We start from the raw sequence: 12,736 nt of genomic DNA on the forward strand, positions 1-12,736 counted from the left end.
ATATATATATATATATATATATATATATATATATATATATATATATACACATATATATATATATAAATGGGATATTCAGTGAGAAAATGTAGTGCAGGACTTGGTTTTATCCATCAGAAACTGATTACTGATGTTTATTATGAGTAAAACAGAAAATGTCTTGCACTGCTTGTGCCAACATGATATTTGTATTATCATATGCATTTCTTCATTTGTTTTTTCATATCAGATCATTCACTTTCCTTCCTTATGTAGAAGACGTGGCCAGTACTGAGTAGATACACTGTGTATTTCTGTGTGATCGTCCCCTGCGTAGCAAAGCTGTTACAAGCAATATCCACTAGATGTGAGTTCTCCCAGGAAGTGCTGCTGTTTGCCCTGAAGCATTCTGGGAAAAGATTGTGAGATTTATAGGCTTTGAAATATTTATACAAATAAGTGTGAGTTGAGATAAAAGAATCGTTTATTAACATTCAAAACCGCAGAGCACTGCCACCGCATAACAAAATAGACAGTCATGTATACATACAGAAACTGAAGAAATACAAGAAATGAAGCAACATCAATAAGATAAATATGACAAGAGATTTTAATTTAGCTGACAACACTTGCAGTTACTTCCAGTCACATAATATAACTGTCAAAGGAGCAAGTACATAGAGTCAGCTGAGGCATTTACAGCCTCAATAAAGCGCATTTGACATGCAGATACAGGCAACAGGTCTTTCCTTGGTCTCTCTTTTATTCCATCATATTATTTATTAATAAGTATAGGAAATGCAATATGTCTAAATTTGAGATTCAACTGTGGGTAGCATGAACAGATGTGCCACTCTGTATGTTCATATTCATTCAGCTGAATTTATGAATAATAAATAACTGCCAAGTCTTGAGTTTTGTGTTCAAGGACTAATGAGTTCAGAACTAACAGAGATAAGCTGCTGTGCCTTTGGGCTCTAATATCAGGCTCAGGGAATGTTACAGACACAAACATGCTGAAGAAGACTGAAGGGTGGAAGACAAGAGTGAATAAGTTGTCAGGTAAAGATAGGAAAATAAGAGAGTGCTGGAGGGGTTGTCGTTCATGGATTTTTAAGATCTTACACGTCACAAAAACCAAATTCAGATAGAACACCAAGTATACATATTACGTTGTTTCAGCTTACTGGGATCTTTGAAGCATATTGGTAGGACAGCCGTGGTGTCTCTTGGAGGAAAGTACAGCTGAGACTGAGAATTTGGCGCCCCCTAGCTAGGAGACAGGGCAGGACTTGGCTCTGTGCTGATGTTGACCAAATACTCACTGGATTTGAGACTTGCCAGTGACTTACAGCTAGGTAGAGAAGCCAAAGAACCACATAGACCGAGCATAGAGGGAGTGTTATCTTTAGCTGAAGAGGAGAGAAGAGAACATTAATTAGTAATCAGTATTCAGATATTATTGTATTGTGTGTTATTCTGCATGTTTTTACCTGCTGACCAGGCTGTGTCTCCATTCGGATTGTCATCTTCCTTCTGAGAGTCAGAGTTCAAACTCACATCGACTGAGAGGTCCAAACTGTGAAAACTTCTCCTAAACACAAAAAAAAAAACATAATTTCATGACTAGATTGACTAGACTGAATAGTGATTTCCGGGTTGTAGTTGCTAAGGTGTTCTGAGCGATTGCCAAGGTGTTAAACAAGGTGTGGTGAGGGACTTCAAATTTCGAATCAGCGCTTACCGACGGAACAGCTTTACATTTCCTTTGTTGTTGGCGGGTTGTGCAGTTGTGCATTTGTTAATGAATGGAATAGACAGTCCTTTTACCAAATGAGAGGACTCACGAGGAATTATGCCAGTGCTGCAAAACATACCAGAATGAAGCCATTAGAGACTTCTAGTTGACACAAATGCAGGAGGTGTGATAGTGTGTGTGCATACAGTTGTGCTTGTAGCTCCAGTATAATGGCCTCCAGTTCTTTCTTCTCTTGTCGACTCTGGACCTGTAGTTCCTCTAGTTTAGCATCTAGCCTCTTGTTCTCAGTTTCTACATTCTTCAGCTGGGATTCCCTCAAGCGGACCAGTTCCTCTAAATAACCCTAAAATTACATTTTTGGATTTATGGATTAGTATTTGAATGCACTATTTCTGCTTTAATCAGCTGTTTCAGAACATAGTAGCTGGTTTCAGTCTGATCCAAATTGGTCATTAGTTGCTAGACAATTTTGGACCAGCAAGAAACTAGCTACCAACTTAAGCTGGATTATTCAGCAGGCAACATGGACAGCCAGATCACCCAGTGACTGGAAGTCAAAAACACAGAATACCTTTTGGGCATAGACAATCTTGAATCTTTGCTCCATCTTTCGGCATTTGTTGCTCCAGGTCTCTTCGTCTGTGACCAAAGGAATGTAAGGATGCTCGGCTACACTCTCATCACTGGCACTGCTGTCCACACTGCGGCGGTCTTCTTCATCACTCAGGTAGTCATAGCTGCAGAGGCACATCAATGGCAGTAATGGCATTTTAAAGGCTACTATAAGGTTTAGGATTTGTGTTTGGTAAGCAAATTCAAACCTACCTCTGGGTGAACTTCAGGTAAGGTGTGTAGTCGATCACTGCAGGTGTCTTTCCATCCAAAATTTCTCCTTTTAGACAGAAACTAATGTTGGCAAAAAAAAAAAATAAGACAAACAGTCATATCACATTAATTGTGGTGTGAACACATTCAAATTGGCGCCACTAGTAGCTAATTAATGACACATTCATGAAAAAAACAAAAACACATTCACACTGAAGTAGGTGTTATTTGTGAGTTGTCATGAATACAGTGTTTTTACCTGAAGTCTATTGCACTTAGTCCAATTAGCATCCCTGTCAGAACGGTAGCCTCCTCCCTTAGCATTATGGCACCATCATCATAAAATCTCCTGCAGCACAAATATAGATTTACAAATCTATTAAATTACTTTGAAATGATAAAGACAGCTGTCAAACTCATTGGAAAGAGTGCAGAGTTATAACCTTGTAGTCCGAGTGTCTCTTAAAGCAGTGGCTACATATTCAGACAAACGCTTCTCCATCAAAGCTACGCGAATCCAGGCTCGTCCCTGTAGGACAACCAGAGAGTAAACAGTTACAGATAAAGCTTTGCTAGTAAAGCAAAATGGAATAAATCAGCACACCAGCATCCCATGGTGGGGACCAGCAACCAAAACAAAACATATGCTATGCTAATCATCTCAAGAGGGTAAAGATAGAGTGCTTGAAGATGAAAGTGTCTCGCCTTTGCTCGTGACGTGCTAATGTTCTCAATGCACTCAATGCTACTGATGCAGTTGTTGTGGACTTTATTGCAGGCCAGACGGATATAGTCCCAGAAACTCCTCTGGCCATCAGAACTGAACCAACCACCTGGACCTGATGAAATGAAAATCAGCACAGATTATTCATGAGTACCAACACACATTGGGAATTGACAGGAAGTTGTTTAAATATATACCTTTGAAACGATGACTGAGGATGTGTTCCAAAATTGCCGCAAAGTTGATGAACTCCTCTGATGAGTCATCAATAGGCTCAGCAGTGTACTTTTCCAACAACGTCTTCACAGAAAACCTGAGAGAGTAGTAGAGAGGCAATATATAGTAAAATTTATTTACACTAGATATGCTACATAACATATCCGATTGGGAAACTCCAAATTCATCAAAAAAACGAAACCAACAGTATGATTAGCATCTTACAGGCAGACACAAACGCTAGCATCGGTGCAGGCCCCACTCAATGCTGCCATTCTGACTGATGTAACGACAGGCGTTTTCGGGAGCATTGCCACAGCGGACTGCTGAGGTCAATCCCAATTGTCCTGTGTGCTAGACAATGCCCTTTTGATGCCATATTCACGTTACCACTCCTGCCATCACAATTGGAGTCCTTGTGCCCCTGCCAACAGCTCTATGCTACTTGTCGGGATGAAGACCTTTGTCCTCGCCTGGGTTCCATTCTATCCTCTGCGCCTGTAGTTTTTTTTTTTTTTTTTTTTTTTTTTTTTTTTTTAAAGGAACAGTATAGTGAGCAAATCTCCCTCATATCCCAACACACTCACGCTCACTTTCTCCACCCACCCACTTGCTGAATTAGTGGTGTGATCTATTTAGAGCTGTCCCGATACTGTGTACAGTTTTCTCCCAGAACAGTCAAACCTGCAAGGCGCTGGTATGCTAAGACTCTAGCCCACTCAAAGGGTAGAGGAAACAGAGAGAGAACTGAAAGTCTGAAGACCTGACGACCTACATGCCTTCATGGGGAACACCAGTATTACGGAAGGGAAGACTGCCCTGTCTGTGGGCGGCTCTTCAATAGCCCGTGGCAAGACTTCCATCACCATGGGCAAGTCCTCAATCACGCGTGGGGTCACCACTACCTCTATGGGTGAGTCTACCATAACCAGAGGCAAGACCACCATCTCCCTGGGCACAGCCAGCTTCAGCCGAGGCAAAACTACAACCTCCTTCCGCAAGGCCCTCATGCCCAAACGTCGGACCAAGTAGATGGAAAGGAGATCTATAAACACTGAAACAAACACCAAAACTTCAAAAGCAAGAAAGAGCACCGAAAAGGATGAGACAACAGATATACAGCAAGAGGACGACTCAAAAGCCTCAAAAGGAAAGGCTTTTCTTTTACTGAGAAACACCTGCTTTACAAAAGGGAAAATCAAACTGATGAAAAGCAAGAAGGCCATCTCATGGGGGAAGACAGTTCTTTCGAGGAGCAAGACCAAACTGAGGAAGGGAGAGACTGCGTTTGTGGTGGGTACAACTACTATTACTCACGGGGAGACTACTAGTTCTCTGAGCAAGGCCACTTTAAGTCAAGGGGAGAAGTCTGTCACTGTAGTTAAGACTTCCCTCAAAAGAGGCAACAAAACGCAATGGAATCTCTACTGGGATTTTCATTTGTGACTTAAAGTCACCAATATAACTGCAAACAGTATATGTACAGTATATGTATATGTGTGTCCACAAAGATTAACTTTGTAGTAAAGCGTTTAAGCAGGTTGGATGTCTTATAAGATTCAAGTGTTTGCCAGCTTGCTCTAGAATCGCACACAAATGCATTCTAGATGCAAAATGCAGTGTAAGTGTATCTTAAATTAGCAAGGAATGGAGCATGACATCTTTGTCACTGAAAGAGAATACAGTTGATTTTAAGATAAAGATTTGTCTGAGAGAACATGTTCAGAGATCAGACACCAATCTGGTTTTCATGAAGAGAACATGCATGCATGTGTGAGGGTGTGCACTGCCACAACTAGAATGGCTGCTATTGTTGTTCACATGCAAAAGGGTCTAAGTTGGATAATGATCCAGAATCCAGATCTGAGATTCTGTTTTGCAAGTGGAATTGTATCATTTGAGTGGACTAACCAAGTCATAGTAAAAAGTTTTAACTTCAACCATTGCCTTACAATTAAAATGTGCTGTGTTAATTCTTTGACTTCTTAATCTTATTAAGTGTAACGTAAATCAACCAGTATAACAATGAATTAAATCAGAATGGTCAATAAATAGATCTTTGAAATGGTTAAAACATTAATGTGTCTACCTCTGAAATATTTCAGAGAGTTTGTTTCACTATACCTTAAGCTGGGCACACACTGCTTGTTAAACTATACAATGTGATCCAAATCTAGGTAAAATCCACAGCACACTGTAATGTTTCTTTTATGTCAGACTCTACGATCGTAGCCAAGACTTTGGTCCTAGTCGTCTCATCGACAGCTAGTAGAAGCAGTCAGACTGCACGACTGTGACACAAAATTTCTTACGCTCCCAGAACTTTATAAGTTTCAGATCTATTAACAAGAAGCCAAAATCTTACAGTGTGAACCTGGCTTTACCTAGTAGCTTGCACAATAAGCAAGAATCTCAAGAATTGGCTGTATAGAAAATGTTTTCATTTTCAAAATTGGACAGAACACAACACGAAGTTTCGATGATAACTAATTTGACTATACATTTTGGGGGTCTGACATAACATAAACTCATGAAAGCAGACCACACCCTTGAGTCTCAGCAATCAACCGTGTACAGTATAACATTGGATAGTGGTCTAGGGAGGCACAGTGCCACGGAACTGAGTGATGTCACCATCAATTGTGTCGCTCAACAATGTGTTCTTCAGTGCCTTGCTTTAGCGATGGGACAATGCAGTCTACTGTCCGCTCTGCCCCCAGATAGAACTAAGGCCTCCTACGGCAGCCTCTGTCCATTCACGGCACACAGGGGAGGTATGTGGCCTTGCGGAGCCCACGTTATACTGCTCAACAAGGGCTTTATGCTGCATGGGGGTCGCTCTCACCACGCTTAGCATTCTGGTCCCATCCCGACATTAGCTGTTTGGACTGTCACACCCAGCCAGACGCTGTCTGTGTGCGTTGGGATGCGTTGCTGCCAGGGCTGTAGAATCAGGAGAGCAGAAGCTTCCCAAGGGAGAGTTGAGAAAATTTAACCCTGAACGTGCTCCAGGTCAGGTCATCTAGGCTGGCTGCTGGAGGAGACCTCCTGGAGCTTCAACGCCACCACCTTTGGTTCTGCCATGGGTAACACCAGTATCACAGAGGGCAAGACGGCCCTCAGCCTGGGGAGTACATCGATCAAGAGAGACAAGACCAAGATCATGATGGGAAACTCTTCTATCTCTCGTGGGAAGAGCACAACTTCCCTGGGCTCTTCCACCATCACCAGTGGCAAGACAAAGATCTCCATGGGAGCTGCTTCCTTCAGCCGAGGTACCAAGACTACGTCCTTCCGAAAGGCTTTTATGCCCAAGAGGAAGACTGTTTAATGGGGAGCAAGGCCGAATCTTTGGGGAGGGTGTAGGGTGCTGGGAGTGGGATGGGCGGACAGATTCACCAAGCTGGGAACAAATAAAATATATTGGCAAATATCACCAACAGCTGAGGAAACATCATCAACCTTTAGAGCCTACCTTCTGTGAAGATAAGATACTGCATCTTGAAAAAATTTTGCCATTCGAAACAAAAACTTTACTTTTTGGACCAAGTCTCTATTTTTGTTTACCTAAGATTTCTCTGGAATACATCCTGGATACAGGTTAGTACTTAATGAATCCAACTCCAAAGGATGATGGTTATGCCTAAAGACTTTTATTTGTAGCAATAATAGAATTACTTATGTAACATATGATTTAATGGTGCTAATTAACAAATTTTATTCTGTTACATTGATATTCAAAAGGTTCTACAAGGATCACTGATCTTGCCAACTTGAATTTCAGTTTAGTCACATGTAGTTGTTTGATTGTGCCCGTTTCATTGCATCATCATTTGGCCAGAGCAAAATTTGTGCAACTGTAATGACAACCCAGTTAGATTCGGATACTTTAAACAACATTCTTGAGTCTTTGGCTCTATGGCTGAACCAAGAGGTGTTTTCCACAAGTGTAGGGCAATCCCACACCGCGTAAACAATGCTAATCATTACAGGAAGGTTAACTCCAAACACCAGCCAACCAAATGTCTTGACTGCACACTATGTCTGGTCACAAGAGCAGTGAAAAACACAAAGATATGACAAAGTTTGACAACTGTACAATGCATAAATGTAAAGTGTAGTGAAAATATAAAGATGCAAGTTTCTGAGGGTCAGCAGGGTTAGGGCTAAAATGCTAATAGAGAGATGTGGCAGCAAGACTGTCTTGGTACAATTTGACACTGAAAAACAAATGTGCAGCCACTTAACAAATGGCTTTTGTGTCCTTGGTCTCACCCACTTTGATAACAGGCCAAAAAGCCAGATCCTTCTATGAAATATTATTTCATAGCACTTGCTCTTAAGATTTTGAAAGTTTTTTTCAAGTCACCTTTGACAATACGCTATGACCTTTCAGAATAACATCCAAGTTTGGGTTTGTTCTCAGCTTTTAAAACCTACAGATTACTGATTATAACTCCAGATTGTTTTAGAGCCTCCTTATTTCAGGTAATGCTTTGGTTCCTCTCCCTTTTCCGTCAGTCATCACTATCTCCCTGTTTGGCCCTCCTCTCCCAAGCCTGACCAATCATCCTTTCTCTACAACTCCCTCCCACTCTGTGTTAACTTTTTAATATACTTCTTTCACGTCTTTCATGTCTTCCTGATGCCAAGACATGTTTGGTAAAATAAACATGATTTTGATATGTTCCTAGGAAATCAGATAGGAAATCAGATGGTCAAAGAACTAGATCTCAAGGATGAAGATGAAAATACAGCAATTGATACCCAATTTCAACCTTTTTAAAAATGTCTGAAAGACATTGATCTCCAGCTCCTTTAAGAGAAATCGAAAAAAAATCTAATTGAAGGTAGTTGAAGGAATCAAGACAACTATGCCCCCCCCCCCTTTTTATTAAAGTCGCATCATTTCATCATTTCAGATGAAAAGACATACTCAAAACTAAAGCTGTTGATTGTACTGTACAAAGGCTGACACTGAATTTAAATGCTCATCCTTGCAGAGTTCTTGAATCATCGGAGTCCACACCTTTACATTACTAGCTTCAGCTGTCTGGAAACCTTTATCAAGAAGATGAGCAAAACTGGCCATTCCATTATATCAGAAAGTCAAGACATGGGGACATCAACAAGAGGCTTTCTTTGACCGCTGGAACTCTTACCTCTCGACTTTGACCTGGGAGGCATTCATCATGCACTATTTTACACTTCATCACGTCTTAAATCTCTTAAACTTGCCCCATATCAGTGATGGTTTACTGCCATTCACTTTTACGGATCTCATGGTTCAAAGTACTGAGCTCTTGCCTTGTTCCATGAAAACAATGTTTGGAATATTCTTTTATCCAAAAAAAACTTACAGTACATTGGAGGTATTCTATTAGTAAAATTCACCTGACAAACATGTAAACGTATTATGAGTGCCCTTAAAATGAAACCTTTGTTTATCTCCTCTGAAACTGACATTTGTTTAGTTTGAGTGTAAGAACTGAAAAAGTAGAAAACTGAAACTGTGTAAACTGTGTGACTGTCTATAGTTATAGTATGTCAGTGATCCAGAAAGTATGTGTAACCAAAAAAGCTGAAGAAATGCAACACCACTAATGTTTCGATCTTAGCGCAGAACAAACTCAGCTTTGAGATAAGTGAGTATTTTATGGGGAGTGAAACTACCCGTGTTTCTGTTGGTCAGAACCCTTCTCCACAATGTCAACAGCTCTCAGTTTTAACAAAGATGCTTTAGATAAATATATTTGTTAGATTTGCTCCTGATTTCCAGCTTAGATCAGCTACCATGCCCAAGACTACACTGCCCACTGTGATTTAGGGGCCAAAATCATATATCCCTGACCATTCAGCATTTCAGCCTGGTTTAAAGGTCTCTAAAGACTGAACAACTTACATTAATGGGCATCTCACTGTGGACTGAGAGACATGACAATGGGGCTGAGGGTTTGATGATTGAGAGTGAAGGAAATAAACGCAATGGTCTCCTGATCTCAATGTACCAGAGAAATACAGACACATGACAGAAGCATGGGAGGTTTTAGCTATGTGTCTCTCAGAGCACCAAGTAATCTGAGCTAATCACGATCCAATTTAATTAAGCAGTGTTTGAGATTTCTTTGCTAGCAGCCATTAATTAAGAGTCAAAAATCTTTTTTTTTTTTTTTTCTCGTCAAGTCCTTTGTCCTGTGTAATTTGTAATTTGTTTTAATGTCACAAACAGCTCTGGCATGGCCATACAAAAGATGTGGGTAGTGAAGAAAGGCCTCTGCCCTTTTCAACAAAAGTGTCTTTGTGTTTATAATATTCTGTGAAGTCTGAAGTCCATTTTTGTAATTCTTTCTTGTTCATTTTTCCACACAGCATTAGCATAGCATGTGTTTCATGTGTTTAACCAGTTTTGCCATCCAGACGGTAGAACCTTGAAAAGTTTGGTTCTAACCATGGTGCTGTATACTTAATAAATATGTGCTGACATTAATGAAGATCTTTTTCCGTGTTGTTCTCCATATATATAATTCAAAATGTTGGGAACTAAGAATAATTTTTTTTTTAATGTGTTTTTTTTTTAATCCATTAGTATAATTAACCCATCTAGAACCCATACTCATTTTTATTGCAGGCAAAGAGATGGGGATGGTGATGTCACAACAGCTTGCCACATCACAATCATCTCTTTGACTGCATTTCCATTATGACAACACAATGGTGCTGCTGTCCCAACAGGAGTGACAGTGTTTTGTGTCCATTCAGCAACTGTACATGGCCTATGCCTGGGGCGCCCCCAAACATGAATTATTCAACACCCACTTACTGCTCTGTACCAACCGACCGGTAAAGTGCAGCTCTGGTGCAGTCCCACAGAGCCCTGCAGAACAGAATGCAGTGATGGAATTCAGTGTTCCTCATACGCTTCAGCCATGACTCACCAATGCACAGTGCGCTGGGACAAAATGTGCACATAGTATTGCAAGCATACAATGAGTGGCTTTGGGCTGAGTCACTCATATCCAATGATGTGCCATAAAGTCAAGATCCTTATGATGTGGATCTTCTGATGAGGGTTAGAAAAACATAATAGCTTTCAATTCCTGATTACATGAAACATCTGTAAACTACTATACTGAGGTTCAAACTAGATTTATTTAGTAAACATGCTCAATGAATGATGTAAATGAAACAAAGGTGACAATTCATTCTAGTGTGATTTGGTGATCAATAAAATAATACAGTGAAAAATGAATGCTTATACAATTTGTTTAAAATATGATTTGCATCTGACATTTTCTTTATTATTTGCAGTAAATGCAAGGGGAATCAACATTATATCTATTTGGCTATTGGTCAACATCATCCAAAAGCCTGTGTGGACTAAATGACATCAGGGAAAAAACGTTAAGGAGAAAAGATAACATTCCATGCACTGAAGATGAATCATTCAAATAAAACAAGGAACGTGCATTACGAAAGTAAATAGGGTCAGAATTTTATTTGATATCAACTTTAATAGATAAATAGATAGATAGAGTACGATTTAGCACTAATGTATGGTCCTGTTTATCTATGTAGCCCTTATTTGAGATTTTTTTTTTTTTTTTTTTTTTGTACCAAACCCAATTATTTTATTTTATTTTTTTATTTTTTGGTGAAAGGCTCTGAGGATGAATGTCATGTGGTTTTAGCCTGTCGAGTGCACAGCGATGAAAATGGTCGGATGGATGTAATGACGTCATGGATGCTGGTATGAAATAAGGGACCGACGTCCTTAAAGGGCCTCATCTTCAATATTAAGCGTTTACGCAAAAATGTAAATCAGAAAAGATGCTATATCCTATTATCTATGTTCTAGTTAATAAAATATATAAACGTGTATATATATATATATATATATATATATATATATATATATATATATATATATATATATATATATATATATACACACACACACACACAAAAACACCTTTGGCAGTTTTAATTACCTAGGTATTGGTATATTACAAGCTAACTGAAAACACGCTTCGTGTTGTGGAAAGCGGTTCTGTGTGTGTCATGCAATAAACTACCTGCAGACGGTGATGAGATTCTTGCGTTCCACGCCGCTGTTTCTAGAAGAGGATTTTTTCGACGTTAGACCCATAGCCATTGCGGTCTGGAGACAGCCTGACTTCACTCGGCGGAGGCTGCATCGAGCCTCTAGTTTCCCGGCGCGGCTCAAACCCCTCCCTCCTTCCGCAGCTCTGCGCTCCGGCTGAGAAAACCGAGGCTGGTGGGCGACAGGGGGACAAAAAGACAACATCTGAATACTTGCACCTCTCATCAACGAAAAGAGTGTCAGTGGGGCTGGTTGACTTATGTAATAAGTATATGCATATAAATATAAATATAAATAAATAAATAAATATATATATGTGTGTGTGTGTGTGTGTGTTTAAATACTAAGAACTGACAACGGTCATGAATACATGGAGAACTTCCTATTGATTAATGATTCGAAGATTTAAAACAGTTATAAAATGTTGTGCAATGGTTCAAATTAATTATCAATTAATGATATCAATACAAATTATTATCAGGTAAATGCGTGGTGTTAATTTGGTATAATAAAAAAAAAAAAATTCGATTCTGTTTGTTTGTTAAAACTAAAGCTTATAAACTCTGTATCAACCAGTATGTTTGGCATAGTTTAACAACATAACTGAATTCACACTTACAGAATGTGTCTGTTATTATTTATTCAATCTTAAGGGCAAAAACAGCAGGAATAAGCAAATATCCACGCAATAATAATTACTTATTAGGTCAGCTGATGCTGTGAAAAATAATGCGCAACAGGCATTAGATGATTCAGCTACAAAATATCAACGAGCTGGCTTTATTGCGTTAGAAGATCATAGAGCAATGTACAAATGGGCCACCAGGGGGCGCCGTTTACCTTTTTCTTCTCCCAGACGCTCCTTCACGATGTGAGAGAAGAGATTCAGCTGCTGAAAAATGCGTTGTAAATTACCCATACATCTAGATTTAGTTTTATAAGTCGAGTACTGGAAATGCACTACAATGTAAAAGCCTCTTTGGTGTTTCGCTTACCGGGAATTGGTCATTCTGTGAACTGATGTATGAATATATTATGCTCAGTGCTTTAAGTGGGCCGGTACGCACCGGTACTCAGTACCGCCACTTCCAAATATAGCTCTTGAGCATACCGCCACCTCTCCGTGCGCCCA

The 12,736-nt window shown here is 39.7% G+C and overlaps 1 protein-coding gene and 1 long non-coding RNA gene across 3 annotated transcripts; one reads left to right on the top strand and one right to left on the bottom strand.

Moving 5' to 3' along the window:
• Positions 1 to 445: 445 nt before the first annotated feature.
• On the bottom strand, positions 446 to 11,836 carry LOC109062386 (RUN domain-containing protein 3A-like). Of its 2 annotated transcripts, XM_042727664.1 has the most exons (12): positions 11,576 to 11,836; positions 10,324 to 10,377; positions 3,485 to 3,600; positions 3,269 to 3,402; positions 3,007 to 3,092; positions 2,823 to 2,912; positions 2,564 to 2,644; positions 2,310 to 2,475; positions 1,924 to 2,081; positions 1,724 to 1,843; positions 1,473 to 1,573; positions 446 to 1,391 (listed from the first exon to the last, which is right to left on the bottom strand). In XM_042727664.1, exons 1-12 carry the CDS (start codon positions 11,827 to 11,829, stop codon positions 1,249 to 1,251), a joined length of 1,503 nt encoding a protein of 500 aa, XP_042583598.1. In that variant the 5' UTR covers positions 11,830 to 11,836; the 3' UTR covers positions 446 to 1,248. The 2 variants fall into 2 exon arrangements, with proteins under 2 accessions (XP_042583598.1, XP_042583607.1); XM_042727673.1 differs by lacking the exon at positions 10,324 to 10,377 and having other exon boundaries at positions 11,576 to 11,831.
• Positions 3,600 to 9,994, top strand: LOC122137968. The gene is made up of 2 exons (XR_006155182.1): positions 3,600 to 4,796; positions 8,507 to 9,994. It is a non-coding gene; the product is annotated as an uncharacterized LOC122137968 (long non-coding RNA).
• Positions 11,837 to 12,736: the final 900 nt, after the last annotated feature.

The sequence above is a fragment of the Cyprinus carpio genome, chromosome A3 (assembly GCF_018340385.1).
Source record: "Cyprinus carpio isolate SPL01 chromosome A3, ASM1834038v1, whole genome shotgun sequence".
Classification (NCBI taxonomy): domain Eukaryota; kingdom Metazoa; phylum Chordata; class Actinopteri; order Cypriniformes; family Cyprinidae; genus Cyprinus; species Cyprinus carpio.

Coding starts and splice junctions, on each gene's coding strand:
- LOC109062386 (XM_042727664.1), bottom strand. CDS start 11,829: ATGAGAGGTGCAAGTATTCAGATGTTGTCTTTTTGTCCCCCTGTCGCC. Junction 2,913..3,006: donor AGAGACACTCGGACTACAAG/GTTATAACTCTG, acceptor TTTGTGCTGCAG/GAGATTTTATGATGATGGTG. Junction 1,844..1,923: donor CTGGAGCTACAAGCACAACT/GTATGCACACAC, acceptor TATGTTTTGCAG/CACTGGCATAATTCCTCGTG.